Source organism: Telopea speciosissima, chromosome 6 (assembly GCF_018873765.1).
Source record: "Telopea speciosissima isolate NSW1024214 ecotype Mountain lineage chromosome 6, Tspe_v1, whole genome shotgun sequence".
NCBI classification, from domain to species: domain Eukaryota; kingdom Viridiplantae; phylum Streptophyta; class Magnoliopsida; order Proteales; family Proteaceae; genus Telopea; species Telopea speciosissima.
The window spans coordinates 62,734,764-62,762,051 of record NC_057921.1 but is presented as its reverse complement, the minus strand read 5'-3'; the positions used below and the strand labels follow the sequence as shown (position 1 = coordinate 62,762,051).

General features: G+C 39.9%; 1 protein-coding gene and 1 long non-coding RNA gene across 2 annotated transcripts in view; one reads left to right on the top strand and one right to left on the bottom strand.

Moving 5' to 3' along the window:
* Window positions 1-27,288, bottom strand: part of LOC122666164 (tripeptidyl-peptidase 2) — a 73,764-nt gene that overhangs the window by 34,071 nt on the left and 12,405 nt on the right. Inside the window, exons 10-22 of the mRNA XM_043862295.1 lie at window positions 22,530-22,613; window positions 22,200-22,387; window positions 21,708-21,882; window positions 21,485-21,606; window positions 21,302-21,381; window positions 19,483-19,541; window positions 14,612-14,766; window positions 13,787-13,965; window positions 8,108-8,220; window positions 7,871-8,041; window positions 3,243-3,371; window positions 3,026-3,123; window positions 2,811-2,928 (exon numbers count right to left, since the gene is read on the bottom strand). Coding sequence (XP_043718230.1) covers window positions 2,811-2,928; window positions 3,026-3,123; window positions 3,243-3,371; window positions 7,871-8,041; window positions 8,108-8,220; window positions 13,787-13,965; window positions 14,612-14,766; window positions 19,483-19,541; window positions 21,302-21,381; window positions 21,485-21,606; window positions 21,708-21,882; window positions 22,200-22,387; window positions 22,530-22,613 — 1,671 coding nt within the window. The remainder of the gene's footprint in view (window positions 1-2,810; window positions 2,929-3,025; window positions 3,124-3,242; window positions 3,372-7,870; window positions 8,042-8,107; window positions 8,221-13,786; window positions 13,966-14,611; window positions 14,767-19,482; window positions 19,542-21,301; window positions 21,382-21,484; window positions 21,607-21,707; window positions 21,883-22,199; window positions 22,388-22,529; window positions 22,614-27,288) is intronic.
* Window positions 5,171-25,928, top strand: LOC122666166. Its single transcript, XR_006333502.1, has 3 exons — window positions 5,171-5,421; window positions 13,373-13,379; window positions 25,918-25,928. It is a non-coding gene; the product is annotated as an uncharacterized LOC122666166 (long non-coding RNA).

The window sequence follows — 27,288 nt, the reverse complement described above, 5'->3', positions numbered from 1 at the left end:
CTCCATAGCTCCCAAATGATCAGGGATGGCAGAATCCCAGTAATAACAGCACTAAGACCATGTCCACCTGCTAAACTCTGCCACAGTAAGACACTGCTCCTCGCATCCTGAGTGGGAAGAAGGGTGATGTCAAACAAACTGGAGAAGTGGCCCCACACTCTAGTCGTCGTGCCTCCGGAAATAAGACAGTGGTCCGTAGTCTCCCTCCGAGGCCTACCACAACAACAACATTTCGAGGCAAGTGGAATACCTATTGCCATCAAAGAGTCATCTGTAGGTATCCTTCCATTCAGCAGCAGCCAAGAAAAGAAGCCCATCTTCACCGGGAGTGTGCTATTCCATATCCACTTCGCATAGGAGACTGTTGGCGACTGACCCCGCACCACATCCCACACCGCCTTGGTAGAGAACAAGCCATTACTAGAGAGAGCCCAAACCAGCACATCTTCACCTCCCGACAAAAAAAAAGAACCTGACGAAATATACTCTCTTATGGCCTCTGAATCAATGCTGTCCAACACTTCTTGCTTCCAAGTGCCATCCTCGCAAAAGGCATCCTTCACCCTTAGCCCCATATCAACCCCAAGACCATTGTCTACAGTGTCCATTAGGGGACCAAAACCCGTCCAGTTGTCCAGCCAGAAGAGAATATTACCTGCCCCCAGCAGCCACCTGGAATTCGATAACAGGACCTCCTTGTGCTCCAAAGTGTGCCTCCAAGACTTAGAGCCTGTTCTGTTTGCCTCTGATAGAACAACATGCTGATTTTTAAAGAACCTAACTTTGAAAAAATCACTCCAAATGGAGCGCTCCCCTAGCGCCCTCCACAGGCCTTTGAGCCTAAGCGAGAGTCCAACATCCTCCAGCAGTCTGATCCCTAGCCCTCCCTCCCCAACTGGCCTACAAACTTTATGCCATCCAACCCAATGTTTTCTCTTCCCCCACTCTGAGCAGCCCCATAGAAAGTCAACAAAAATCCCATAGACCCTCCTAGACACCGCCTTGGGTGGTGCCAGTGTCGCAAGAACATGAATTGGAATTGAGGAAAGGATATGCTTTATAAGAGTAATCCTGCCTCCTGCAATAAGCAGCCTTCCTTGCCAACCTGCCACCTTGCATCTAATCTTCTCAATCAACCCATCAAACAAGCAAATCTTCATCCTCCTTGAATGGAGGGGTGCTCCTAGGTAAGTAATAGGGAGAGATTTCCTAGGAAAACCAGTTCTCTCACCAACCAAGCGGCCTCTAGCCGGTGTGGCCAAACCACTCAACACAAAGCAGCTTTTCTGTCTATTAACCAGCTGACCTGAGAAGCCTTCATACCTGCTGAGGAGACCCATGATCTGTTTAAGTGAATCCTTGAGCGCCCTACAGAAGATAATAGTGTCATCTGCAAACAGGTAATGAGAAATCCCCGGACACCCTCTTGGAAGCTTGTAAAAGGAAGCATGCCCTTCCACAAACAAGTTTTTAATTCCCCTGTTCAGCACCTCCTCAGCGATGATAAAAAGAGCTGGAGAGAGGGGGTCACCTTGCCGCACCCCTCTAGAAGATTTGAAAAAGCCCGATTGTTTGCCCCCTAGCATTGTAGAGAACCAACAGTTGTCAACCATTTTCTTAATCAAGCTGATCCAGGCGTCACTAAAACCAAATTTGGTGAGGACCTGCCAGAGAAAGTCCCACTCCAGGCGATCATAAGCCTTCGCCATGTCCAGCTTAAGAATAACATTGCCCCCCCTGGTTTTCCGGTTAATGTCCTGGGCCATTTCTTGCACAATGGATATGGAGTCATGAATACTTCTGCCTTGCACAAACGCTCCTTGCTCCTCTGCAATTAATGAAGGGAGGATACCTGCCAGCCTGGAAGCAAAGATCTTAGCAATAATCTTGTAAGAAAAATTACAGAGGCTAATAGGACGAAGATCCGACATTACCTCGGGGTTGTCCTTCTTAGGGATGAGGACCAGGTTTGCAAAGGTGAAGCTCCTGGGAAGCTCCCCTCCCGCAAAGAAATCTTGGACCGCAGCCCAAACCTCCTCACCCACGATATCCCAGCACGAGGTAAAAAAATAGCCAGTAAAGCCATCTGGACCCGGTGCGCTCTCGCAAGACAGAGAGAAAACAGCCCCCTTAACCTCTTCCTTCGTGGGCCACACAAGGAGACTAGCGTTATCAACCTTAGAGACAGCCTTTGGAACCACAGAGAGCAGTTCAACATCCACCACACAACCTTGAGACGAAAAGATGTCAGAGAAATGCCGCACCGCCTCCGCCTCCGCCTGAATTAGTTACTTTCCAAATTTGGTGGTCCAAGTCAAACAAATGGCTCGCCTTGTTTTGGATTATTTGTGTATTTTCAACGCTGAATTTTTGCTCCTGCCCAAACTTTTAACCATTTTTTACCCTCTTTTTTGCTATGTGGAAGACTTGAGAAAAAAGTTTTTCTTTTTAAAAGATAAATCAATTGGGATGAAATTTTACAGGTGGATGCACCAGGAGAGCTGCCACATGGCAGTTATACTGGCCAGTCGCCAGGCCTGGCACAACAGTTGTTGCGCTATCACCTTTCCATATTAGAAACAAAAAATTGAACTCATTTGCTAAATTCTGAATAAAAACTCTTCTTATAAACAGCATATTTAGATTTTTCCTTTTCTTAACAGTCTTCCAACTTAACCAGAGTGAAGAAAAAAAACACAAAAAATGGCATGAAAATGGGGTGATAGAACAAGGACAGAGAATCACCAACAATAAAGGATACAATTTTAATCCATGAATAACTTTAATCAAGCTGTAGGGATGACTAGTACCTTGTTTGAATCAGAAATCATATAAAACTGGGATTCAAATTTTGTATCATATACGCGATTGTTAAGTAATGGAACTTGAGGCTTTATTGCAGCACTTTCTTCCAATTTGATCTTGTAACTGCAGAACCATGAAGATACTAGTGGAATAAGGCAAGACAGAAGATGAAGTCCAACAAATTGAAGCATGGAAACAACACACGGGCACTAGAACCTACGTTAATGTTAGTGCAAGAATTTGCTTGCCAGAAGGCAATTTGTCACGGCAAGAGAGAGCATTAAGTTTAGCATCAACAGGCCTGTAAGGAATTCTTATCTGCAAAAAACAGCAAAATTTAGAGGGAAAAAGAACTAAATATACAAAACCAAATGACTGCCACCAAATAAAAAGAAAATAAAATTTCCCTTTGAAAGAATTATAATGCCAGGCTTTACCTTATCCAAGATAGCAGCAGGAGCAAGTTTCTCCGATGATAGTAAAGTTTTGGCATCAATTCTGATGGGTGCTTCACTTCCATAAAAAACAATTGACTCCTTATTGATGCTTATCCCATGAAATTCAACCTAAGAAATTTTAGCAAGAAGTCAAGACTTCTCCACCCAAGCATTCAGTAATCATTCCTCCTAAATCTTTGATTTATGAACTACCCTTTTTTTTGTGGGTGGGGAGTGGATATCCACATTGTATGTTATAAAGTCATCAAATGCCAAGAAAACCGGCAACGAAAGCATATCATATCCATAAATGAATTAGATTAAACTGAATTCAGCATGCAGAAATGTTAAGGAACAAGTGAATATAACAGAAAAGTGGTGATTACAAATAAAACAACAAATGTTAGTTATTAAAATATTAAGTGTTAAGTCCGTGTCACAGGGATGTTTTAGTCCTTACAATTTATTTTTTTTATCAATAAACCAAGGGTATATTTGTAATCTCATTATCTCAACAGGTCCTTATTTATTTTAAATACAGTGGCAATCGGTGGGAGAGCTTACACTCTCTTTTTCTCCAAGCCGATAGTCTCCTTCTCTTCTTCTTCTTCTTGCTAGTTTCTTTTATTTTGTGTTGTCACATGGTATCAGAGCAGGTTTAACTTAGTTTAGAGGACCTAATAGGGATTAGCATTTTTTTGTCAAGGACATATTTGGAAGCAAATATAAGACATGGGATAGACACAGAATTATCTAAAAGATAAAGGAAAAAGTGAGTTGATGCAGATTCATCACCAAATAGGGCTTGTTTCATTGGGAATAAGTCTAGGGTTGGGTTACATATATGTTGGGCCTTTGATCCCATGGGTTTCTAATGTAATAGACCACTTTTATGGGCCTAAAATATGGGTATATAGGTTGCATACAGGATTAGCCTAATACTTAGTTTATTTTTATGTTTTTTAATTGAACCGGTTCAAATTGGTTGCATCCAATTGGTTCAATTTAACTGATCATGTGACTTGGTTAAGTGGTCATGTGACAACTTAAGTGGTCATTGTGATGTAAGTTGGGCTGGATTAGGACTCTATAAGTCCAGCCATGTTTTGAGTCTATTTCCTTTAGTATTCTAGTTTCCCAGTCAGTTTAAGTTACCTAATAGGTTAGGGATAGGGCTAGGCCATTCCTTTTTAGTGTCTAAGTCTATTTTTGAGTCTTCTATATAAGTTTGTAAGGGAGGCCAGCATTACAAACGAATTTTTTGATTAATAAAAATTAGCTTTATGCTTGCTGCCATTGCTGCTGCTCTTTGTGAATGTATATCCTTGTTGACTCAAGGTGGTGAAGGGTGGGTGGACTCCTGCGACTCCTTGCACTGTGAAGGTCAGGAGGCTCTATCAATCTTCAAGCTGCTGCCTTATCTCTACATTACAGTAAGTTAACCTGCTGCACTTTGTTTTCTCCTATATAAACCTGATCTATACCCCTTCTCCCATCAACATTCGACCTCCATTAAACCTGCAACTTAATTCTGCCCCCTACAGCAGAATTTGAAAACCTATCCAAACCCTAACCTCTTTACTTCATTAGGATCACCTAAACCTTCATATTAAAACCCTATAAGCCCCTTCCCTAAAATCTGCCCGTAAACCCTAGATCTCACAAACAGTCCATTTTCATAAGGCATCCTACCCGAAACCCTAGATTTCCAACCTCATCCAAATTCGATCCAACTTATACCATTAGACTTCTAGAAACCTGCACTTCAATACCAAATAAACCCTAGTTCGAAACCCTAACCCTAACCCTAGTTTTTGGCCTAATTACTTAAATCTGTCCATTCGGCCAGCCCTATTACATAACCCTGTTTCCCCTAGTTCCTAGTGGGCTTTGTCCTCCCTAGGCTACATTAGGGAAACAAAGTTAGAAATAAAGGTTACTAAAATCGTGAAGTGGGGTGAAGGTTGTCTTCTTCAACCTCACGATACAAACAGAAAACCAGCGATAAAAACAGAGTTGTTTGAGATTAGCTGTTCTCACTCACAACGCCACGGCTTGACCTGAGGTTTCAGATAATGAATCGCAACAATAGGCCTGCTGCTATAAATCCAGCACCAGCAAGCATCAACAACCCAGAATCCGAGATGTTTCAGACCCTGCAACTGGATCTGGTGGTAGGGTAAAAGTTCAGATGCGGGTGAGCGTTCGCCACACTTCAGAAGATGACTAAGGGGAAAAGATTCATACGGTAAGGTTGCATATGGCAGGCCTTCCTTCACTGCAAACCCTAGACTCAATGAACAGCTTGTGAGAGAGTTCAATCGAGTCTCTTACCGTTCAATAGGTTAGACAGCAACAGAGTGAACAGAACCAGGAGTAGCAGCAATGATGTAGAAGGAATAACTAAGAGAGAAGCTAATAAAAGGCCAAGAGAGGGCCTACTGTCACCGCCAGAAACAGAGAAGAAGCAGTAAATCGCTAGGGAGGAAAGAAAGAAGAAGAAAACGAGGAAGGAGGTCACAGGACCATTGATATGTACCAACCGGCACCATAAATAACTCGATCAAATCCCATTCTCAAATCTGCTTCAATTGGTAGTTATACATCTATTTATAAGACTCCTAATTACTAACTAAAACCTAGACTAATAAAAATAGAAACTAAATAAAACTCAAATTGGAAACTTCTCAACATGTCTAATAGCTACCCCAAAATAAAAGATTACATATATTTTCCATATAAAATAATTCCTAAATATCCTACTGAACCTAAAAACCCTCTTGGACCCGGTTCGTCTTCATATGGGTCCCCCAACGGGTTTAACCTGGTCCAAGAAATTGCTCCTGCATCATTAACATTTTAAAAAAATGAAAAAAATGGGGAAATTTTCTGTTTTGGTTTGAAAATCGTGAAATTTACATATCATGTTGTGTTGGACTTCGAGCGCTGCTTCAGGCATACTATAACATGGCCTTTTTTGTGATTTAGTCATAGGAACGATTTTGTCGGCAACAAAAATTTCTACAGGTTTTTGAGGCCCATCCAGAACTCTTATGAAGTACTGACATAGAATCGGAGGATCAGTTGTACTTGGCTACTTGTAAATATACTGTTAAATGGTTTTTTTTTTCATTCATAATGCATACTTGAGTTATTTAATTGAATTTTGTGTGTTCTAGTACTAAATTATGTTTATAATAGGTTATATTAAAGAAAGTATACAGCAGGGTACGGCATACACTAGCAACCTAGGGTAATGTAAGACTAGAACCAGAATAGGCCTAATCCCAGGCAGGATCAAATAGAAAACCCTCCAATAAACAAGAAACCATATGAGGGAACCAAGAGAACAATGGGAACTAAAATTATATGAGGAAACCAAGAGAACAATGGGCACTAAAAGTATATGAGGAAACCAAGAGAACAGTGGGAACTAAAATCATATGAGGGACACTTCCTTGGTTGAAATAACAAATAAAAACCAACAAATTTGTAACCTGTTGAAGCAGCAATGATCTTGATGTAATAATCTTCAAGAAATCAATGTGACAATCAATTGAAAGAAATCCCAGCAGCTTGTAGCACTCTTGAACTCAATTTAACAGAAATTAGGGTTTGGAATCAAGAACCGATGGAAGGGGATGGGGAAGGGAATGGCTATCTCAGCCTGGACATCTCACTGTGGGCATCTCACCCAACCTATCTCAGGATTTTCACAAAAGCTAAAGTCAATATTTCATTATTCAAATTCGTGTACAATGCTGGCCTCCCTTACAAACTTAAATAGAAGACTCAAAAATAGACTTAGACACTCAAAAGGAAAGGCCAAACCCAATCATTAACTAACAAGGTAATCTAAATTGACTAAGAAAGCGAAATAATAAAGAAAACAGACTCAAAATAGGGCTCTTAACTAAACTAATGAAGCAAATCCCGTTTTCCTACTTTCTACCCTTATTTTAGGCTCATTAAATTGGCCAATTACAAAATAAACCCATGGGATCAAAATCCCAATACATATATGACCCAACCCAAAGCTTATTTCCACAAAATAAGCCCCAAGTAACTTATCTACATCATAGGATCCAAAACCAAGCTACCATTTTGAGTACTTTTTTTACAATCTAACGGTTCTAATATGTTTAGAGATGTTTAATTAGGGTTCCCTGAAGTTTCGGGACAAAATATAGCCATTTAATCACCGAAATGGCACATGTTTTGGTCGAAATCTGACTGAAACCCGAAAAATTTTGGTTTCAATTGTCAAAACAGACTTCTCGAACCTTGTTGGAGACTAAGAGATCCCTTTTCTTACAACAAGTGATGCTCCAGACATAGCAACTGAAAATGACAAATCGCAACTCAAATTATAGCCAAATGGAGGCGAGTGATACGTACTGACAAGTCAACACACAAAATTCAAATCCTAAAACAGAATAAGGGAAAACAACTACATAAAAGACCATGACATCCATTAAGAAGAGATGGTTCAGTGTCATCTAAACAAATGAAATTAACCAAAACTATGTGATTAATTGATATATTTCAAGCAAACTGAAAAATGAAGAAAGACAGGCAAACAAGAATAGGAAAAAAAATAAGTCATCTAATCAAATTAGAAAGAGTACCTCAAAATCCACAATGGTGGTTTCATGACTTCCAATGCCACTTGACCAAAACTGAGCAATAGCTAACTCCATTGTCTGTCCACTTTCCACAGGAAAGGAAAAACTTTTGGCAGCAGGAGATGAAAACATCACAACATTCCCCCATTTAATAGGCCTCCTCAACGGGCAAATCTGCATAAAACAAGAATGATAAGCAATGCTGGAAAACATGATGTAGGCTTTTGCAGCATGCTGTACCTGAACAGCGTGAATGAAAAATCTTCTAGCTGTATCAAACCCTGATGTTCGCATGGTTGCCTCAACCCAAGTAGCCCCAAGTGGTACTTCAATAAATCTCCTTTCAATATGACCTAGTCATAGTTATAAAAGATTAAAAAAAAAAACCATAAACAGCAAACTCAAAAAAGTAAACCTCTAACATGTTATACAAGCAGTAATTAATTCTACCAACACGCAGTGTAAATAGATCCTCATAAACAGTGTTATTGAGCTAAGAGAATAGAAACAGTGTAAAGACTAAACCACTAAAAATGTTATCTGAGCAAGCCGTTGTTTCAGAGACAAAGAAGGTACAACAATCAGCTTGAAGCGAAGTAAAAGTTGAAATCAACAAGACAATGCTACTTGACTGTTTATCAATTCTCAAGAATTAAGGTATCGGTCTTTTGTTTTGACGGCCCAGTAACCCCATACACATAAATTATGTAAGCATCAAAAGTACAGATAGAAAAAACTACGGAGGCTCAAGCCTTTAAAGAAAAAAATATCTAACTGAAAGGAAATATAACAAAAACCACCACACCAATACAAATAAGCGTGATCAGAATAAACTTAATCCATCTCAAGACATCTGTCTAAGTACACAAATAATATAATCCCAGACAACTAATCTTATTCATCATGACTCTGCAATCTAACTAGGGAATTTAATCAAGAATGTTCACCCAAAAAAAAATTAATCAAGAACAAATAGTTTTCAATTAAAAAGGTGAACAACTTAGTAACAATGAACATGCTATCAATTAAAAAGGTGAAAGACTTAGTTACAATGAACATGCTACTATTTTCACAAACTTACTACAGTTACTAATCTTAGTCTAAGAAAAAAAACCAACTATCTGCAGTCTTAACCTAAAGTAAAAAAACTACTGTTTGCATTATTATGGAGTTCTTTTTTTTCCTTTTAGTTCAAGCAGGATCTTCTTTCTTTACTTATTTGTATAATCCAGCTTGAGGGGGAGTGTTGAAGTACTGTTCATGTGACACTGTTCACGTGAACAGTGATTTGGTTGATATGTGTATCTTCTATTTTCCTAGTCCTAGTTGGAGTCCTAGGTTCTAATTATGTCAAGTCCTAATTCTACTCTGAGTTGTTAGTCTTAGTTTCAGTTTGAGTTGTTAGTTCTAATTCTTTTCCTATTGTAACTTGGAATCCTATCATGATTAGGAATTCCTAATCTGATTAGGAGTTCCCCTTTCTATTGTAATTTTAGATTATAAATACAAGCATTATGAGGGAGACTGATAAGTTTAACAGTTCTCTCCTCTTCCTCATCTTTTCTTCTCTCTCAAGTTACTGGTTACAGGTCCTAGGTTTTCGACATGGTATCAGAGCTAGGCAACCAGTGATTGATTCTCTCCAAGATTGCCGGTTTGAGAGTCGTTTCAAAGTTCTCCAATTTATGGAGAAACCCTAGTTCATAAAAGAAGGAGAACAAGGGTTTAGTTTCGGTTTCGTTTCAGTTTCGTATTGGCTTCTTCTTCTGATTGTTTCAACACCGCAGACTATCATTCTTGGTCTACATCTACTGCTATTGCTGCTCTGTGCTACCTGCAATAGCCTTATTGACTTGCTGCTATGTTTTAAAACCATCGTCTTCGGCTGGTTCGAAAACCCTTCCTCAACGGCTTTGAAACTTGGAGTCGCTGATGCTTTTGTTTTTTGGAATTTTTCATGGAGTCGTTTTGCTCGATTTCTGTTGCTGCCCTAAGCGATGACTCCATCAATGGCTTCTATTAGGCAGCGATTTGTTCTTGAAGTTCAGTGAGGGTTGAAGAAGATTTCCGCGAGCTAACGTTTCCTGTTGGATGCGTGATTTCCGTGGGATAAAGTTTCGAGAAATTCTTCTTCCTGTATTCTCGGTTGCGAGATTGGTACTTGCTTGGTTCTGCTCCTGCAACTTGGTGCTAGAGATGGCTTGATCTGGAGGTGTTTACAAATAGAATTTCTGCATCTGGTATGTCGTTTTTTTTAATTCCTGAATACCAGCATACCTTTGTTTTTCTATTGTTGAAGGCAACACCGCCAAGAAGGCCTGGTTATCCCCTTGGTTTCGCCTCTGGTTCACGCTGGAGTGATCTGGTTCTGAGCCCTACCGCCAGATTGGAGTTGCAGGATTTTTGTTTCTTTTGCAAATATTGCTGGTTTGGTAGAGTATTAGTTGGGTTTGGAGGGCTGTGAGTTACAAAATTAAATCTGAGACTTTGCGAAGTTTGAATGTGAATCATGGGTGCTGACTCGATCTGAAGAGGCACAACTCCACCGCCTTGGTTCTGGTTTCGTGGAAGGAAGAAGAAGAACTCCTCTTTTCGTTACTTCACCTTTTCTTTCTTATTCCCGATATTACCCCTTTAATTTAAGTATTACTTCATTCATTACCTACCTCCTCTTTACGTACCAACTTTACCCTTTTACCCACTGCTTCTTCAAATTGCCTATATCCCCCTTGAAAATTCTGGTGTATTACCATATTGCCCCTCCTCCCTTAAATTTGGCCTTGCTTATACGTATATATGGATTTCACTTAATTTAGAATTCTGCCATCCTCTTATAAACTTCAACTTAATTGCAATTCTGCCATTCTCCTATTTGACTACCTAATTGACCCTTGAAAGTTCTGATTAATTACCAGTTTGCCCTTTGGCTTGGACTGTATTTAAAAATAGATTTCACCCAATTTACAGCCATGCCATCCTTTTTTCCAATTCCATTCCCTTTCAATAATTCTAATTCCCTTCATATCCCATACCATTGGTATTTGCCCATAACACCTTTGGAAACTTCTAGTAAATTACAATTTTACCATTCCTTCCTTTTTTCATACCCATAGCACTTTTGGAGAATTCTGAAAGTTTATACTTTTGCACTATCTCTAACATAATCTCCGTTATTTGTCCATTTGTACTACTACACGTGAGGGGGGGATTATGTACAATACACCTGCAGACATTGCAGAACACAAAACTTGCAGGAACATTGGTGCAAAACATAATAGATCAATTTTCTCCACCATTGCCATTGGGTATCCTTCATTTTTGGGTTGAGTTTGCCGTAAGGGGGAGATTGAAGTATTGAAGAGTACTGAAGATAATTGGTTGTTGCCTATTTGAGGACTTTCAGTTGGGTTGATACTGTGTTTTTCCGCTGCCTAATTCAGCTCGTTTCCGCTACTTGCTGCTCTAGTTATTGAACTTCAAGATTTTATGTCAATATGACAATCTGAGATTCATCACTGGTTAACTATTGAAGATCGTTAAAAGCTGCCTTTTTTTGGAAGAAATTTTAGTTCCGGTTTGCTGATCATGTCTATCCAGGTTTTGAAGATCAATTATTTCAAGTTCTTGAAGGTTTATTTGGGAGCTACATTCATCTGTCAAGCTGGATTCTGCTGCAACTTAGTTTCTTCTCATTTTGTTCAAGTTGGGCATTAATACCTTGTATGCGCCAACTTGAGGGGGAGTGTTTGCATTATTATGGAGTTCTTTTTTTTCCTTTTAGTTCAAGCTGGATCTTCTTTCTTTACTTATTTGTATAATCCAGCTTGAGGGGGAGTGTTGAAGTACTGTTCATGTGACACTGTTCACGTGAACAGTGATTTGGTTGATATGTGTATCTTTTATTTTCCTAGTCCTAGTTGGAGTCCTAGGTTCTAATTATGTCAAGTCCTAATTCTACTGTGAGTTGTTAGCCTTAGTTTCAGTTTGAGTTGTTAGTTCTAATTCTTTTCCTATTGTAACTTGGAATCCTATCATGATTAGGAATTTCTAATCTGATTAGGAGTTCCCCTTTCTATTGTAATTTTAGATTATAAATACAAGCATTATGAGGGAGACTGATAAGTTTAACAGTTCTCTCCTCTTCCTCATCTTTTCTTCTCTCTCAAGTTACTGGTTACAGGTCCTAGGTTTTCTACAACTACCAACTAGTTTCTGACCACTTCTAGTAAAACTTTCACTCCGACAGCTACACACATACACTTAAGCATCAGAAGCTGTCACTTGTCCTCCTCAGAAAACTGATTATTAAACTTGCAATCTCCATAGGAAGGATAAGGAGCAGAAAGGCAGATAGATCTACGAGTTGGAACAACGGTACTGAAATGAGACTTCATACCAATGTGGAAGTGTAGAAGAAATTAACCGATTCTGTAAAACAAAGAGAGAAGAGAAGACCTGCCCTAAATGGCACTACAGATCAGGTAGGTAAACATTCCACTAACACATATAGTAAGAACTTGGCAGAATATGAAAATAAATGTTTGAGATCTGGGTATGATTTGACAGGCTGGCCTAGAAAACCTACTAAAAGCACTGGGAAGGTCTAGATGTGGTGCTTGTGGGCCAGGCCGGACAACAGATACCTATTGACCCCAGCACAAAATCAGCAAGATATATGAGCTAGGTGTAAAATGACTAACCAGTAGCACGTGGGAAAAACCAGACTTCTTTTATCTTTACATGTTGCTCACCATATAAAAGGACTCACCATGTGCACAGGTTGAAGGACAATTAGTCAAATTGATGGAATACATTGTGAAGTCTCCAAAGATATATGCAGTGGAAAGTACATATGTATGCGAATATGATAACATATAGATGGATGGAAGTTCATTCTTTTAACTAGTCACATATAAAAATCAAATTCATATTGGAAGTAAATCTGAAGCATCTGAAGGTGACACTTAAATCAGATGTTACTGCTTTGGGGATCAGTAGACTGAACTTTGCAGGCAATGGAGATCAGTGAACAGCATGCAAGAGATTTCAAAAATCTGATTGTGGCAAGAAGGGAGCATGTATACTGTATAGAATGAACTGGTGTGGGTTTCTTTGGGGAAAGGAAAACCAATTCTTGTCCTTAATTCCCAATGGAAAATGACATGAAAAAGTAGCAAGGATGTACTCCAAGTCTGCAACAAATGTATGATTTCCCCATTGCATGTCAGAAAGAAAAGGAGAATATGAATAGTGTATACTAAACAGAGACAAGATAGCGGGATGCACCTGTATCCAAAAGAAAAGAGATACAAAATTTGAGGAGAAAATAAGAACAATAATTGAGATGATTGAAAATAAAATTAGAGGAAATAACCTGGAAAACAGAAGCAACAAAGTGGAATAAGATGAACCATGAAATCAAGAAAGTTCATTTTGATATAAAATTCAATTCAAAGAAAGCAAAGAACAGAGAATGATGGAAGAGGATAAGAGAAGACCATCGAGGAGGCAAGTGTAACTTCTGTCTGATGGGTTAGGAGCGACGGAGTCTACAGAAAAACAAGAATAATAATAGCTAATCCATACAATGTTAACAATACCATTTGATGGCAAAATGACAGAAAATTCATAGTTGAACCTGTGGGGGAAAAAAAAGGCATAAATAACACAAATAATTCATAGGACCAATTTCGTGGCAAGACAACCATCAAAACGACAAAACCTACATTTCCTATCAGAAATAATATACCAGTTATGAAATGATTTTATTTGCATAGAGCACCTTGTTAACCTATAAATGATGAGACAGGTATCCAGCAGCATTAACTTCTAAACACACTACTGGTTTGCAATATTCTTTGGATAGATAATAGTAAGTAATACAATTCTCCACGTCATGGAAAAAGTTGGAAAATACACCTGGTAAAAACTGCATCCCTGCAAATGAAGTCAGTGGAGGCGACTGTTTTAAAACCATAGGTTTTGTTATAGTAATCGGCACCCTGAAAAGAGGACCACGCCAAGGAGCTTTGCAATCTATTCCATAGAGCTCATAATAGTGTACACCATCACTGAGTTTGGTGGGGTCCACAACTACACTGGAAAAAAGAAACACACAAGGCAAAGATATTGTTAACAGTGAAGGATAAAAGGTAGTTAATTGTTTACAATTATAGCCATCTCAATATATAGGAGAAATGAAAAGATGGATAAATGGAATAAGCATAACCATCAAAGTTATTTTAGTAGCATAGACAAAATCATGAAAATAACTAAACAGGAAGAAAAAGAACAAGCTAGATATCGGGAGGCAATATCGAGAGGAAATTGGTTTCTTCGGCAAATGGATCAGGCTGAAGCACCATGGTTGCTTTCATGCTTTGCATAGGAATATTCGAGCCATTAACTTCCACTCATAGAAATAACATAATAATGGATTTACAGGGTTTTTTTAGTTTATAGCAATATGATACAATCATACTCTTTCCCCAGAAAAGACAAAATTCATTTGTACATGCTTTGCCCAGAAACTTCAAGCCATTGTTTTTACAGTCACTGAAATGATATGCTAGCACGAGGACCAACTTAAATAAATTATTTTTTGTCATATTCTACAAGTGGAGTTGAGGAAAGATAAATTACAGAATAAACTAATTTGAAGCTATGTTATCAAGGGGCAACTGCGTGCTTAACTATAAAATGATTCATAAGATGAAAAGGATTACTGGAGTTATGCAAACTAACTTGAAGCTACGCCCGTTATGTGTAAGGAGAAGATACTCAGGAGCCCGGACAACTGCATTTTCACTGGTATGTAACTGAATACATTCCTCAAAAGGAACCAATTGTTCTAAGTTACTTGCATCCTCATGGAACTTTGGTTCAACTTCCACAGTCCACTGTTAAGAAGAAATTTGTCAAATAAGCTTCTGAAATTAAAAACACACACACAGAGAATGAGTGAAGGACATTCGAAGGTAGACACAGAAATTGCTAATGCTTCATACCATTGAAAGTGATAAAATCAGAATGCTAATTTATTGCACTGAAAACATACTGGCATATCTTGTACATCAAAAGCAGTTTCTGACTTCCTTTTCCACTTCATGATACAAGTTCATTATGGAAAAGAAAGGGAATTATTGGTACAGTATCCAACAAATACAAAGGACACATCAGCAGGTAAAACTACAAAATCCTTGAATCACCTAGAAAAGGTAAAAAAATCATAAGAGAAAGGGTATCCTAGATTCTCCACCTCCTATTTCTTCAGCTGCTTGAGTTCCAAATGACAAAGTATGACTGTCCACGGATTTTTTCACTAATGCATTGCAACTCCGTCCGCCTCCAAGGACTTTTCAAACTACAACTCTTTGAAGCATTGAGGCAGCAGTAGATTTGGCTAACAAATTCCTAGCTAATTGGTTCTATCTACTAAGTTCTAAGTATCTTAATTCTTAACAGATGAATGCTGTCTAGGCTTCACAAGCTTATTAGTTTTACTTAAATGATTTACCCTTAGGCTTCAGTGCATTAATTTGGAGCCTAGTTTACGGATTCCCTTTTCCTTTAATAAGTCAAGAAAAATATATTTAGCTGCAAATGGGAAAAAAAGGCCCATCATGCTTTACAAGCCTCTAAAAAGAAGAGAAGGGAGGGGGGGAGAAGACAAGCTAGACAAAAGATGATCAGGACCAATACAGAAAACATCTTTCCACGCCTTCAAATATACAAGCCCTATAAACTCCTCGGATCCCTTGTGTCCAAGGCTCAAAAGCAACTTTCTTTAGCTCTTCTTGAAACCATAATATGTAGTTCAGCATTTCCCTTGAAAGCTCTCTTGTTCTTCTGATTCCAGTAACTCCCAGCCATGGCAGCTGGAGTGACATTTCAAATCGGCCTCCCTCTCCCTGGGAATTCTTTCAGTTGATAAAGACTAGATATGTCTTCAGTCATCAGCCAAATCATACCGACCTCCTCAAGAGTCAAAACGCTGCTCCAGACATTAATCACAATAGGGTTATCCACTATGCAAGGTTTTAAGTATCCTACCGTATCTGTCGATACTAACCGATACCTATCATATCTTTAAAGCACCGATACGATACCTAAAAAAAATTGGATCAACAGTATTGGGTTGATTCATGACATGATATGGTTGATAACTAACGATATGCTTGATACATCTCTAATAAATTGCAGAACACGATCCAAGATTGTAGAACACTTGCTGAGAGCTCCTGTAAGACATTCTTCTTCTCCTTTTTTTTCTTTTTTTTTTGGGGGGGGGGGGGGAGAGGAAATCAACTTGACTCCTTACTTCTACTGCAAAAAGTGATTTTAGTAGTACTGACTTCAGTATCATTTGGGGATTAAACAACTTGCAATCAAGGATCAAAACAAGATTTACGTAAGAATAGTTATTTATCAAAACTTTGAATTTTATGCTCAAACATTGATTTTTACTGTCGTTTTTTGCAATAGATCACTAGATAAGTGAAAAGCAACCTAAATGATTGCATCAAACTAGATTTTTTTTTTTTTGGGCAAGATGTGTGTACCTAAACCCTAAATCTTCCCCAAATTGGAAATACTAGTACATGTAAGAAACATCATCCTTTATACATAACCCCTTTTTTTTTTTTTTTAAACCCGAACTTCTCTGGGACCCGGGCCAGCCCCTAAACTTTATTAAGACAAAAAAGAATAAAGAATACAGGGGGGGACGTCCCTCCTAACCCCAGCCCAAAGCAAACCAGCTCACAAGAAACAAACCAAGCCCTAAGCTCTTAGGACCGGCAGGCCCTCTCTATCCTCCCTCACTATACATCGAAAGCTGCCAAGCGGCAAGTTATCCAGCTGAAAGGTTAGGGAGCATTGCGAGGCACAAGCCTGCTTGGCCAGCCAGTCAGCAGCCCTGTTGCTCTCCCTGTAAGCAAAGGCCACAGTCGCCCTAGTCGCTTCAATCAGATGTAGGATCTCATCGAACCAGTACCATCCCTACCACAGGTTACACCTCTTTTGATTTATCTGTCTAACTGTGGTCTCCGAGTCCGAGTGAACAATCACATCCAAGTACCCCAGATCATGGCATAAGCGAAGGCCGTCCCACAAAGCTCTCAGCTCTGCAATAGCATTAGTGCACCTCCCATAGCTGTTGGAAAAAGCTGCCAGGATTGCTTCCTCATTATTCCGGATGACCCCCCCCCTCCCCCTCCATCCCCTGGATTGCCCCGACAGGCTCCATCAACATTTAGCTTGACCGCGACCGGAGGGGGACACCAAAAGACCGGGATAGGGCGAGTGGCCTTGGCCGGAGCAACCACTAGCTCGAACCACTGTTGAATCAGCACATCCCTTGCAGAACCATGTTTGCCAACCTTTGAGGGGAGCGGGAGCTCTTTCACCCACCTTCTAATGCGTTCAATGATTGTGGCAGCAGTACGCCTAGACTCCCCATGCCTCCTGTTATTCCTTTCTTTCCATAGCTCTCACACGATCAGAGCCGACAGAAGCCCAACAATGTAATCACTGATGCACCTGTAGCTCGCCAACCCATGCCAAAGCGCTATCCGACTCCTAACATCCTGACCAGGGTGAGGCACCATGTCAAATAGGCGAGAAAAGAAACCCCACACATTAGCCGCCGTAACACCATCTACTAGGCAGTGATCTGTAGTTTCCCTCTGAGGGCTTCCACAGTAGTAACAACGAGAAGCCAATGGGATCCCTACCGTCATTAAGGTAACTTCTGTAGGTATCTTGCCATTCTACAGTTGCCAAGAGAAGAAAGCCATCTTAGTTGGGAGAGAGGGGTTCCATATCCACTTTGCAAAGGGAGCAACAGGCCCCACCGCCCTGATCTCATTCTAAACTGATTTGGTCGAAAAACAGCCATCACTAGCCGATGTCCACACTAGAACATCTGGCCTATCAGAGATGTGAAATTTTCCAAAGACAATTCCCTGCCGAATGGCCTCATCATCAATGTGATCCAAGATGTCTTGCCTCCAAGAGCCATCCCTCTCAACGGCATCTTTCACCCGCAGGTCTACATCAACCAGGAGGGCATTGTCCACTGCATCAATCAAAGGGCCCGCCCCAGACCAGTTATCCAGCCAAAACAGGACATTCCCAGTGCCAACCAGCCACCGAGACCTCTCCAGGATCAATCCCCTAAACGCCAACGCTTTCCTCCAAGACCTAGAGCTCACCCCCTGTGGCTCTACCAGCACCACATGGAGACCCTTGAAGAACTTGGCCTTGGAAAAGCTGCTCCATAGAGAATGCTCCGTCAGAACACGCCAAAACCAATTGAATGTACTTGTCTTGTCGTACTTTGTTCTCATTTTTATATATGAAATATGTAAAATATGTTACATATTACCTATTTATAGTGTTTTACGCTGCAAAACTGTATTTTGCATGTATCCTAAGCATTTCCATACGTTTCTTGACCATTTCCATGCGTATTTTTAGTATATCTTGTCACTCCGATACAATAAAATACGTCTCTTAAAACCACCCTTCCGATACGATACCCAATATCGATACTTCAATCCTTGCCACTATGAGCCTTTGGATAACAAACCTGTAATCATTTCAGGACTTTCTGTTTCTATGAGAAGTCCAAGCAATTGTATCACACACACCTGCTAATCAGAGCTAAGGGTATAAATTAACAGAAACATAGACCATTCAAACCTAAGTGTGACAGGCAGCCACCCCTTATATCACTGACTAATAACATCATAACCGGTAGCAGTCAATGTGCTAGGAGAATGGTTACCTGGATCAATTACAAAAACATAGAACAGATATGCTCCAACATCAAACTATTAAGCAATTTTTTTAGGAGAAAAGTGAAAAGGGCAAAAGGAAAGCTACAATTGACCAAGGAACTCAGAATGTATAAGAAAAAAACACATTAATGTAATTATGAGTTATGCAAACAGGCTGAGTTGCTTAGACCAAGCCCATTCATCTGGCTTGGGTTGCCAACCCATCTCATCCCATCCTAGGCTGCACCTCTTTAATAATCACCCTCCCATTAATCCAGCCTCCCCCTCACTACGACCTCAACCCACCACTCTTCTGGGCTGCCCTATGTTGTCTCTCAACCCCCCCCCCTTGTGTCTACCGTCGGCACATCATAAGTTCCCCTCCTTATCCCAAGAAGCGGTCCCTCTTGGACTATTCCTTACCCAGCAATGAGAAGAGATTGCCTCTAAGTAGGATATCAGAGGCCATGCCCTTTGCCGAGATAACTTGTTGGGATAAGGTAGGATATCCTGCATTCATTGCAGCTCCTTCAATTCCTGGTTCGTGCACTTTCTTTAAAGATGGGTCTGTTTGTCGAGTTGTGGTTATGCCTTTGCTTGCTGTGGCCTCCTCCCGGTGCGCACCTCTCTAATTTTTGTTTGTTGTGGTTTCTTGGGGTTCTTCCCGTTCTCTTTACAGGCTCATGCTTCTCCCTTTGTAAAGGCAGGGTCTTGTAATTTGTTTGTTGTTTCGTTTGTTCTCCCCTCCCCCCCTCCCCCCTTTCTCTCCTTTGGTAATGAATTTTTTAGTCATCCAAAAAAAAATCATAATGAACAAAACCCACATAATCTCACCTCAGTAGTTTGTTGGCAAGCACTAGCCTCCCTTAAATAAATGCCTCGTGAAGTAGGTTCTGCAACCAATAATACATGATGCAACAGGTACAAGTGAATTTATTGTTCAATATTTCAAAAAGGAACTGAAAACTGCAAAGCTAGAAGATAATGTTAGAGGCCTTATACTGGAGCTTCATATTGCAGATTTACAACCCTTTTTTTCCCTTTTCATTTTTGATAATCATTGCAAAGAAGAATTACACTTCGAAACCCTGAGTTCAGACACGTTCATATAATAAAAAAATTTCAACTCTAAAATGTACTCTCAATGGCATATCCAATTGTGTATTAAGAATATTGAAAGCCTTTTAATAGGGCCCCCCATGAGGAGCAATTTTGGTTGATTGAGGTGTATTTTTCTTTTATGCACTTCTATATCTTGGATAAGATGTGAATAGCCAGGTCAAGTAGCTATATGGTAAAGACAACAAGATACACCTCTGACAGTAAAGAAAATATTAACGGTTAGAAGCTAGTATGGTTCACAAATAAAATAAGTAAGAAGAACAAGAAAAGGAAAAAAAAAAAAAAACATATAGCAATCAAGGACTAGAGCCGCAGTCTAAGATCTATTATGTCTACAAATTCAAAGGAGTTCATGATATTCATCAGCCTTGGATGTAGAATGTAAGTTTTTTCTTTTATCAATCTGTATGATCTGCTTCATTCCAACCAATAATCTTTCTAAAACCTCACCCTTCTGCTGTTGCTCGTCAAACTTTTCAAGAAGCTTTTCTTCGATGCCGATTGATTAAAGAAAAAACTTTCATTCTACAAATTCGTAGTTGTGGATAAATAAAGATTCAATGGTTAGGCAATGGTATGAAATCTTGAATGGCAAAGGTGATGCAAACCCGATAGGGTAAGCAAGCCAAGATCGAATCTGGAAGAGAATAGGGTAGGTGTTGGACAGCTTGGGTCAGATTTGGTTTAGTTCTGGTCCTACTGTGTTGGTGTTTGAATGATGAAGGTAGTAATGGTGCAAATAGTGATGGATGATGAATGCTGAATGTTGAAGATAAATAAGTTATAGATGAAGATAGGTAGGTGGCAGCCTAGAGTCCCACTAGTTGCCCAACCGTCGGAGTCCCACTGAGGTCATGATCGAAGGAGTCCCACCTAGATCCCACTTGAGTCTCACAAGCAAAAGTTCTCAAAGAGAGCAATTTGTTTTCAATTCATGATTACAAACTTTTTACCTTGAAGCCCTGAGGATGGTCTGTCTATTTTGTTGAGATCCTTCCAGATAGACACCAGAATCCCTCTAAAAGGGCTACCAGAAATCCAACATAAGCAAAGCAAGCTTCAATTCCCTCTCCCAAGAAAATATTTGAATGAGATAAAAGGACAGACCAGAAATCCAACGTAGGCAAAGCAAGCTTCAATCGGCATACAAACTTTTTCCCTTGGAGCCCCGAGGATGGTCTGTCTATTTTATTGAGATTTTTCCAGATAGACAACAGAATCCCTCTAAAAGGGCTACCAGAAATCCAACGTAAGCAAAGCAAGCTTCAATTCCCTCTCCCAAGATATATTGACCCATACAAAATTTTTATCTTTGACACTGATGCTTACTTTTGCTTTTGGAATGTTATTGGCATGTCATATGAATATCATATATGAAGTTTTAGAAATTTTTTATCACTGAAGAAAAGAAGGGAAAAATCAGGAGTACTTTAAGATGAACACCAAATATTCATGGTTGTACGAAAAGTTAGATGCTAAGAGACCAAAAATAAAGAGAGAAAAATGTAGATCCTAGCTGCCAAGAACTTACTTGATTTTCCAGCTCGATTAATCTTTATTTTATACCAAACACACGGAAAGTTCTTAGATTTCTGAATATACTCATGTGCTCTGTCAGGTAAACAAATGCCAATAGTTATTTAGACAGTCAACAGGGAATGGTTTATTCTTGCATCTAAAGAACCATGACCAATGCATAATTAGCAAAACTGACTTGTCAACTTGCATAAGCCCTTGTCCAGAGGATAATTTATCTTCTGGAAGACTGCCCACAGAAATTGCTGTATTTTCAATTGCCTTACGCACACTGTATGGACTGACAGGAATACCTTCAGCCTGCAGAGACATAAGGTATGTGCAAAAACCTCTAAGCAATCAACATATACAATCCAGGTGAGACTAAAAGCAAAAGGCGAATGGTTTCACATCACAAGAACCTTCATTGCACTGATAAGTAAAGCAACTCCTCCACAAGCCGATGGAGATGCCATGGAAGTACCATTCATAAGCATGCGACGTTGGAGAGTCCATGTGGGGACAGGAGCGACTGCCCCACCAGGGGCACTTACAGAGACTCCAAGATCCCCATCAGCTGTTGGACCTCGACTAGACCTGCACCACATGTTCCCAAGAATTACTTAATTCATTTGCATAACAGCACAAACACGGACATGCTCACATGTATGGGAAAGAAAAAAGAAGCTGACAGAGGCTTATACAAGAGAGTGCATTTTATGCCAAAATGGAAAGTACTAAAAGAGGCCGTACCCAGTGCACAAGGCTCCCACATTTAGCAGGGTCTGGGGAGGGTCAAATGTACGCAGCCTTACCCCTGTTTCCAGAGAGGCTGTTTCCAGGACTTGAACCCATGACCAACGCACCAAGCACGACCTTCAATAAAAAATTAATAAACCATAAATAGAACATACCAAGTGTATTCTTGCCCTTCAGACGGAGGTTCAACAACACAATGAGCTCCAGCAGCCATGGCAGGAGACACATATGCACCAACTCCTATTATGCTTGAAGTGGTGCCACCAGGTGCGCCTACAGTGCTCAATGCAGGTCCACTGTTGCCAGCACTGCTGATGAATATCAGGCGGTGTTTATCGACCACCTAAATGATAAAACTATAATTCAAGGTCATTGCAATTTTAAACAAAAATAAAATAGTATTTAAACAGCAGATAAGGGAACAGGGAAAAAAAAGAATAAATTTTTTGCAGAAAGCAGAAGCTACAAAGTTTGAAAGACATTACTTCATTAACAAGGTCAACAAAACGCCCATAATCTGGCAACAGTGTAGGCTCTCCATAACTCATGTTGATAAGATCACACTTGTGCTGCGAATAACATGGAAATGGCTTGGTCAGAGCAATTATATACCATAGTGAAACCATGATCTTAGCTTTGGAAATTGTAACTTGTGTCAGAGAGACACAGCCCACTCTTTATTTATAGTAATAAGATATGGAGTACAATGACATTAAAGACCCTAGGGCAACACAAGATAAAACCCTATGGAAAATTATACCCCTGAACCCCATATTACAACACATAAAGAGAAAACACTTTATATATCTATTTTTGGTTGATTCAGTGGATTACATATCCAAAGGATATTTCCTCTTGAGCGTTGTAAAAAAGGAAAAGATGAATCATTCGAGCACCTCTCCTGGTGAGAAGAGAAAAATCAACACTGTTGTAAATGCCCTAAATGGGAATCTCTGTCATGAGAAGTACGGATCCACAAAGTGCAAAACAATCTCCAAAGGTAGAAGACAGGAGGAAATGAGTTCACGTGACAGATATACTGGAAGTAAAGAACAAACTCAACCTGGTAAACTACAAGAATCCTGAAACTTATTGTTTTAACCTAATGCCACACTCCTTAGAAGCCACTGGCTTTACTATCACCCAGCAGCAGTGAGACAAATGCAGACCAGGGAATCCTAACTCAACTAAGATTGAGACTCCAATTTCATTAGATCTAGGGGATCAATTGATTCAATTCCCATTGATGAAAGGACTAGTGCATTACTATACTAACAGGCAACAGTAACACAATTTGGAAAACAAAAATGGAGAAACCCACAGAAGTTAAAATTTTCAGAAAACCATCATCTTGAACGAATGGTAGAAATTCAGTATCTTTCAAATAACTCAGAATGGCCTGATATTATAGCAAGTTCATGGCAGGTCTAAGAACACCTCGCAGCTGTAAGAAGATAGAGGTGCAATTGGTCCAAAAGCTATAGGGCAAGACTTATAGCTTGGGAAGAGTAATGACCACAAAATTTAAAGAGAATAGATAGGTAATAATAATAAGGTAATTGAGTAGTATGCAACAGAACCGAAAGAAAAATCAAAACAGATTTTAAGAGACAATATCTTAATGTGCTGGTCACTCTCTTCCATCAATTTCACTTCCATTGCTACAAGTTCTCTCTTCAAGTTATGCTATTGCAGTTCAGAACCTATCCCCTCTCACAAACATGTCATAACCATAGTTAACAAATTCAGATTCGGGAATAAATTGAAACACAAAAAGTCCTGGCTTAATTTAAACTACAATTTGTAAAAGAAAAAGAAAAAAAAAAACTGAAGAAATTTAGTCTGCAAAATGGATTAGGGAAAAAGGGCTGGATCAGATTAATTCAGGTCTTAACTGTCTATAATTCAGTCCCGGTTATATTCATTTCCTAAATTATTCACAAAAAAAAATTTCTAAGAGCCAGAGTTTTCTGGCATATTAGTTTGTGCGCGGACCTACACGTACAGGTAGCGAGGAGGTCAGGTGTTCAATCCTTGGTATGTGCGACGGGTTTGTGCTGTGTGTTGTTCTCCCCCCTACACCTTGTAACCTCAGTGCCACATACCACACAATTGTGTCACGTGCAGAGCCGTGTGGGGGGGGGTGGGAGGATCCTGCACGAGCTTTGCAGTAAGCAGTTGTAAAAGTTTGTTTCTTGAATTAATCATGAAACCCTAAAAAGACGGGTATTGTCCCAAACCTTTCAGAAATATTTGAATTTGGGCTAATCCAGGGATACTAGGTCCCCTATCGAGCTCTTACTTGGCTCTTCTTCTTTTATTGTTCCCCCTAAGGTGTTTGGCTACTCTCTCTTTTATTATTATAAATAGAGAGCTTGACTGATCTCATCGATCATTCAAGCATTCTCCAATTTTCTGTTTTGTTAACAGGAATATACGAGGCAGAGTGAATAAAGGAAAAGATAATAAGTGGAGGGAAAAACAGGAAAGATAACATAGTTTTCATAGTGAGGGCCTATGGCTTCTACCTCTGCCACGACCCCTTCAGCCTCTGTTCCCAAGGCCCAAACCATTTTACTAAGTTATGAGGTCACCAGGGGACCTAGTATCCCTGGCATTACAAACGCAGCCAAACACCTTGGGGGAACAATAAAAGAAGAAGAGCCAAGTAAGAGCTCGACAAGGGAGTTCGAGTCAAGAACCCGACTGGGCAGCCTACTAATCAAATAGGCTGCAGTGAAGACAGCATCTCCCCAATAAAAGAAAGGAACATTACGATCAAACATAAGGGCTCTAGCCACCTCTAAGAGATGGCGGTTTTTCATCTCAGCCACACCATGTTGGGCTGGAGTATCAACTCAGCTGGTCTGATGTAAGATACCATGGGCAGCAAGGTATCTTTGGAACTGACCTTCCATATACTCTTAATGTAGTCCTAGATAGGTAGGAGACCTACTAGGAGCCAAACAACAGGATCAAATAACAAAAGGGGCTGCTGGTTCGAATGGACAGCACTAGGATTTAGGTCAATTCCTAGGGTTTGGGTTGGATATTGGGAAAGGGATTTATAGGGTATTAATGGGCAGGTCTAGGGGGTCAATATGGTATAAAAAGGTTAGGATTTGGATGAGTTTTGAAATTCTGTAATTTTGGGCAGAATTGAATTTTAGGGTTTTGGGTTTGGGTTTTAATGGAGCAAGGAGATGAAGGGGTTAGAGTGGGAGTTTGGGGCTGAAACTTGGATCGAGTGTCAACAATGATGTAAGGGATGTATGTTGAAAGTTCGGTTTGAAACTGATGGACAGATTTGGAGTTATGGAGGTTTCCTAGTAGACGTAGGAGAGAGGGGTAAAACTGTAATTTCAAACAATCGGCTGGGTGGATGGAGCTGAAATTTGAATCGAGTCTCTCTTAGGGTTTGAGGAAGACTTGATCAAATTTTTAGCAAATTCTAATGGTTAGATTTGGCTGGGCAGAATTCTCACGAAAATCACCTTATATGTGACCTTCTAGAAGGAAGAAGAATAGTTGCAGAATTTCTTACTTGTTGCAGGTCTTCAATGGCAGCAGCTTTGAAGAAACTTGATTGAAGAAGGACCTCCCGATCTACAAGATGCAAGGAGTCGCCGGAGTCCACCAGCCCTAACCCTTGATATGACTCACAAGGGGTCTTGATATGACACACAAGACAGTCTTTGAAGAGAGAAGCAGCAGCAATGGCAGCAAGCATAAAGCTAATTTTTATTAATCAAATTCGTGTTCAATACATGGCCCCTTTAAAACCTTATATAAAAGACTCAAAATTAGACTTAGACACTAAAAAGGAATGGCCTAACCCAATTCTTAACCTATTAGCTAACTTAAACTGACTAGGAAACTGAAATAGACTCAAAATACAGTCCTAATGACTTAAAAACAACTTAAACTACTTAAAATAAAGAAGATTCCCTAGTAGCCAATAGGATATAAGAACCTCTTAGCCAATAGGATCACTTCACTTAAATTAGACCAATTGAACCAATTGGATGCAACCAATTTAAACCGGTTCAATTAAAAACACACAATAAAATCTAAGTATTGGGCTAATCCCGTATGCAACCTATGTACCCCTATTTTAGGCCCAAAAAAGTGGCCTATTACATTAGAAACCCATGGGATCAAAGGCCCAACATGTATGTCACACCCAACCCTAGACTTATTTCTAATGAAACAAGCCCTATTTGGTGATGAATCTGCATCACTCTATCCCATTGTCACTTCTCAAGACCTGGAGAGTGGCATTAAATTGAGTCTGGACCAGCTTGTGAAAATGCTGGAAACAGCAAAAAACTTCATTTTTATTGTGCATGAGGTAGACCCAACTGAATCGTGAATAATAATCTATAAAAGTGACATACCACCGATGGCTAGAGAGAGAAGCTTTTCTATTAGGACCCCACACATCAGTATGAACCAAATGAAATAAGGAAGAAGATCTGTTATTAGAAACCGGATAGTTTGAACGTGTCTGTTTGGCCAAAACACAAGGCTCACAAAAAAAATCTCCCTTAGTACAACTTTTAACTAATGCTGGAAACAAATGAGATAGAGTTCCTAATGGGGGATGTCCTAGTCTAGAATGCCATCGGTGTAATGCAGAGGAGAAAGATGCAGGTTGACAAAGCCGAGAAGGTAATGCTTGTGTAACAAGAGGTTCGCCATCAAGCAGATACAATCCACCATGCACTTTACCCGATCCAATCGTCTTCCCCGAGTCCAGTTCCTGAAAGACACAATGGGTAGGAAAAAATGTCACTTTACAATTCAGATTTTTTGTAATACTACTAATGGAAAGAAGATTAGCAGTAAAATTGGGAATATGCAAACAGAAGACAAGGTAAGAGATGGGGAACAGCTAATGGACCCTTTCCCTGAAATGGAGGAGAGGGATCCATCAGCGATTTTTACTTTGTCCTTGCCAGAAGTAGGGGAATAGGTGTGAAAAAGGCTGGAAGAACCTGTCACGTGATCAATGGCACCGGAGTCTATAATCCATGGAGTGGAGACAACCGATGCACAATGACAAGCAAAGGAGATACCTGAACGGGCAAAGTAGGAATCTGAAGGATTAGAGTAACCGGCAGCAGATGTAGTAGAGGCAGCGGATGTCTGTAATATACGCCGGAGAGCCTGAAATTCTTCCTTGGAAAAAATATTGTCAGCAGTGGGGGCTGGAGCTACACTTTCAGTGTGATTAGCCTTGGT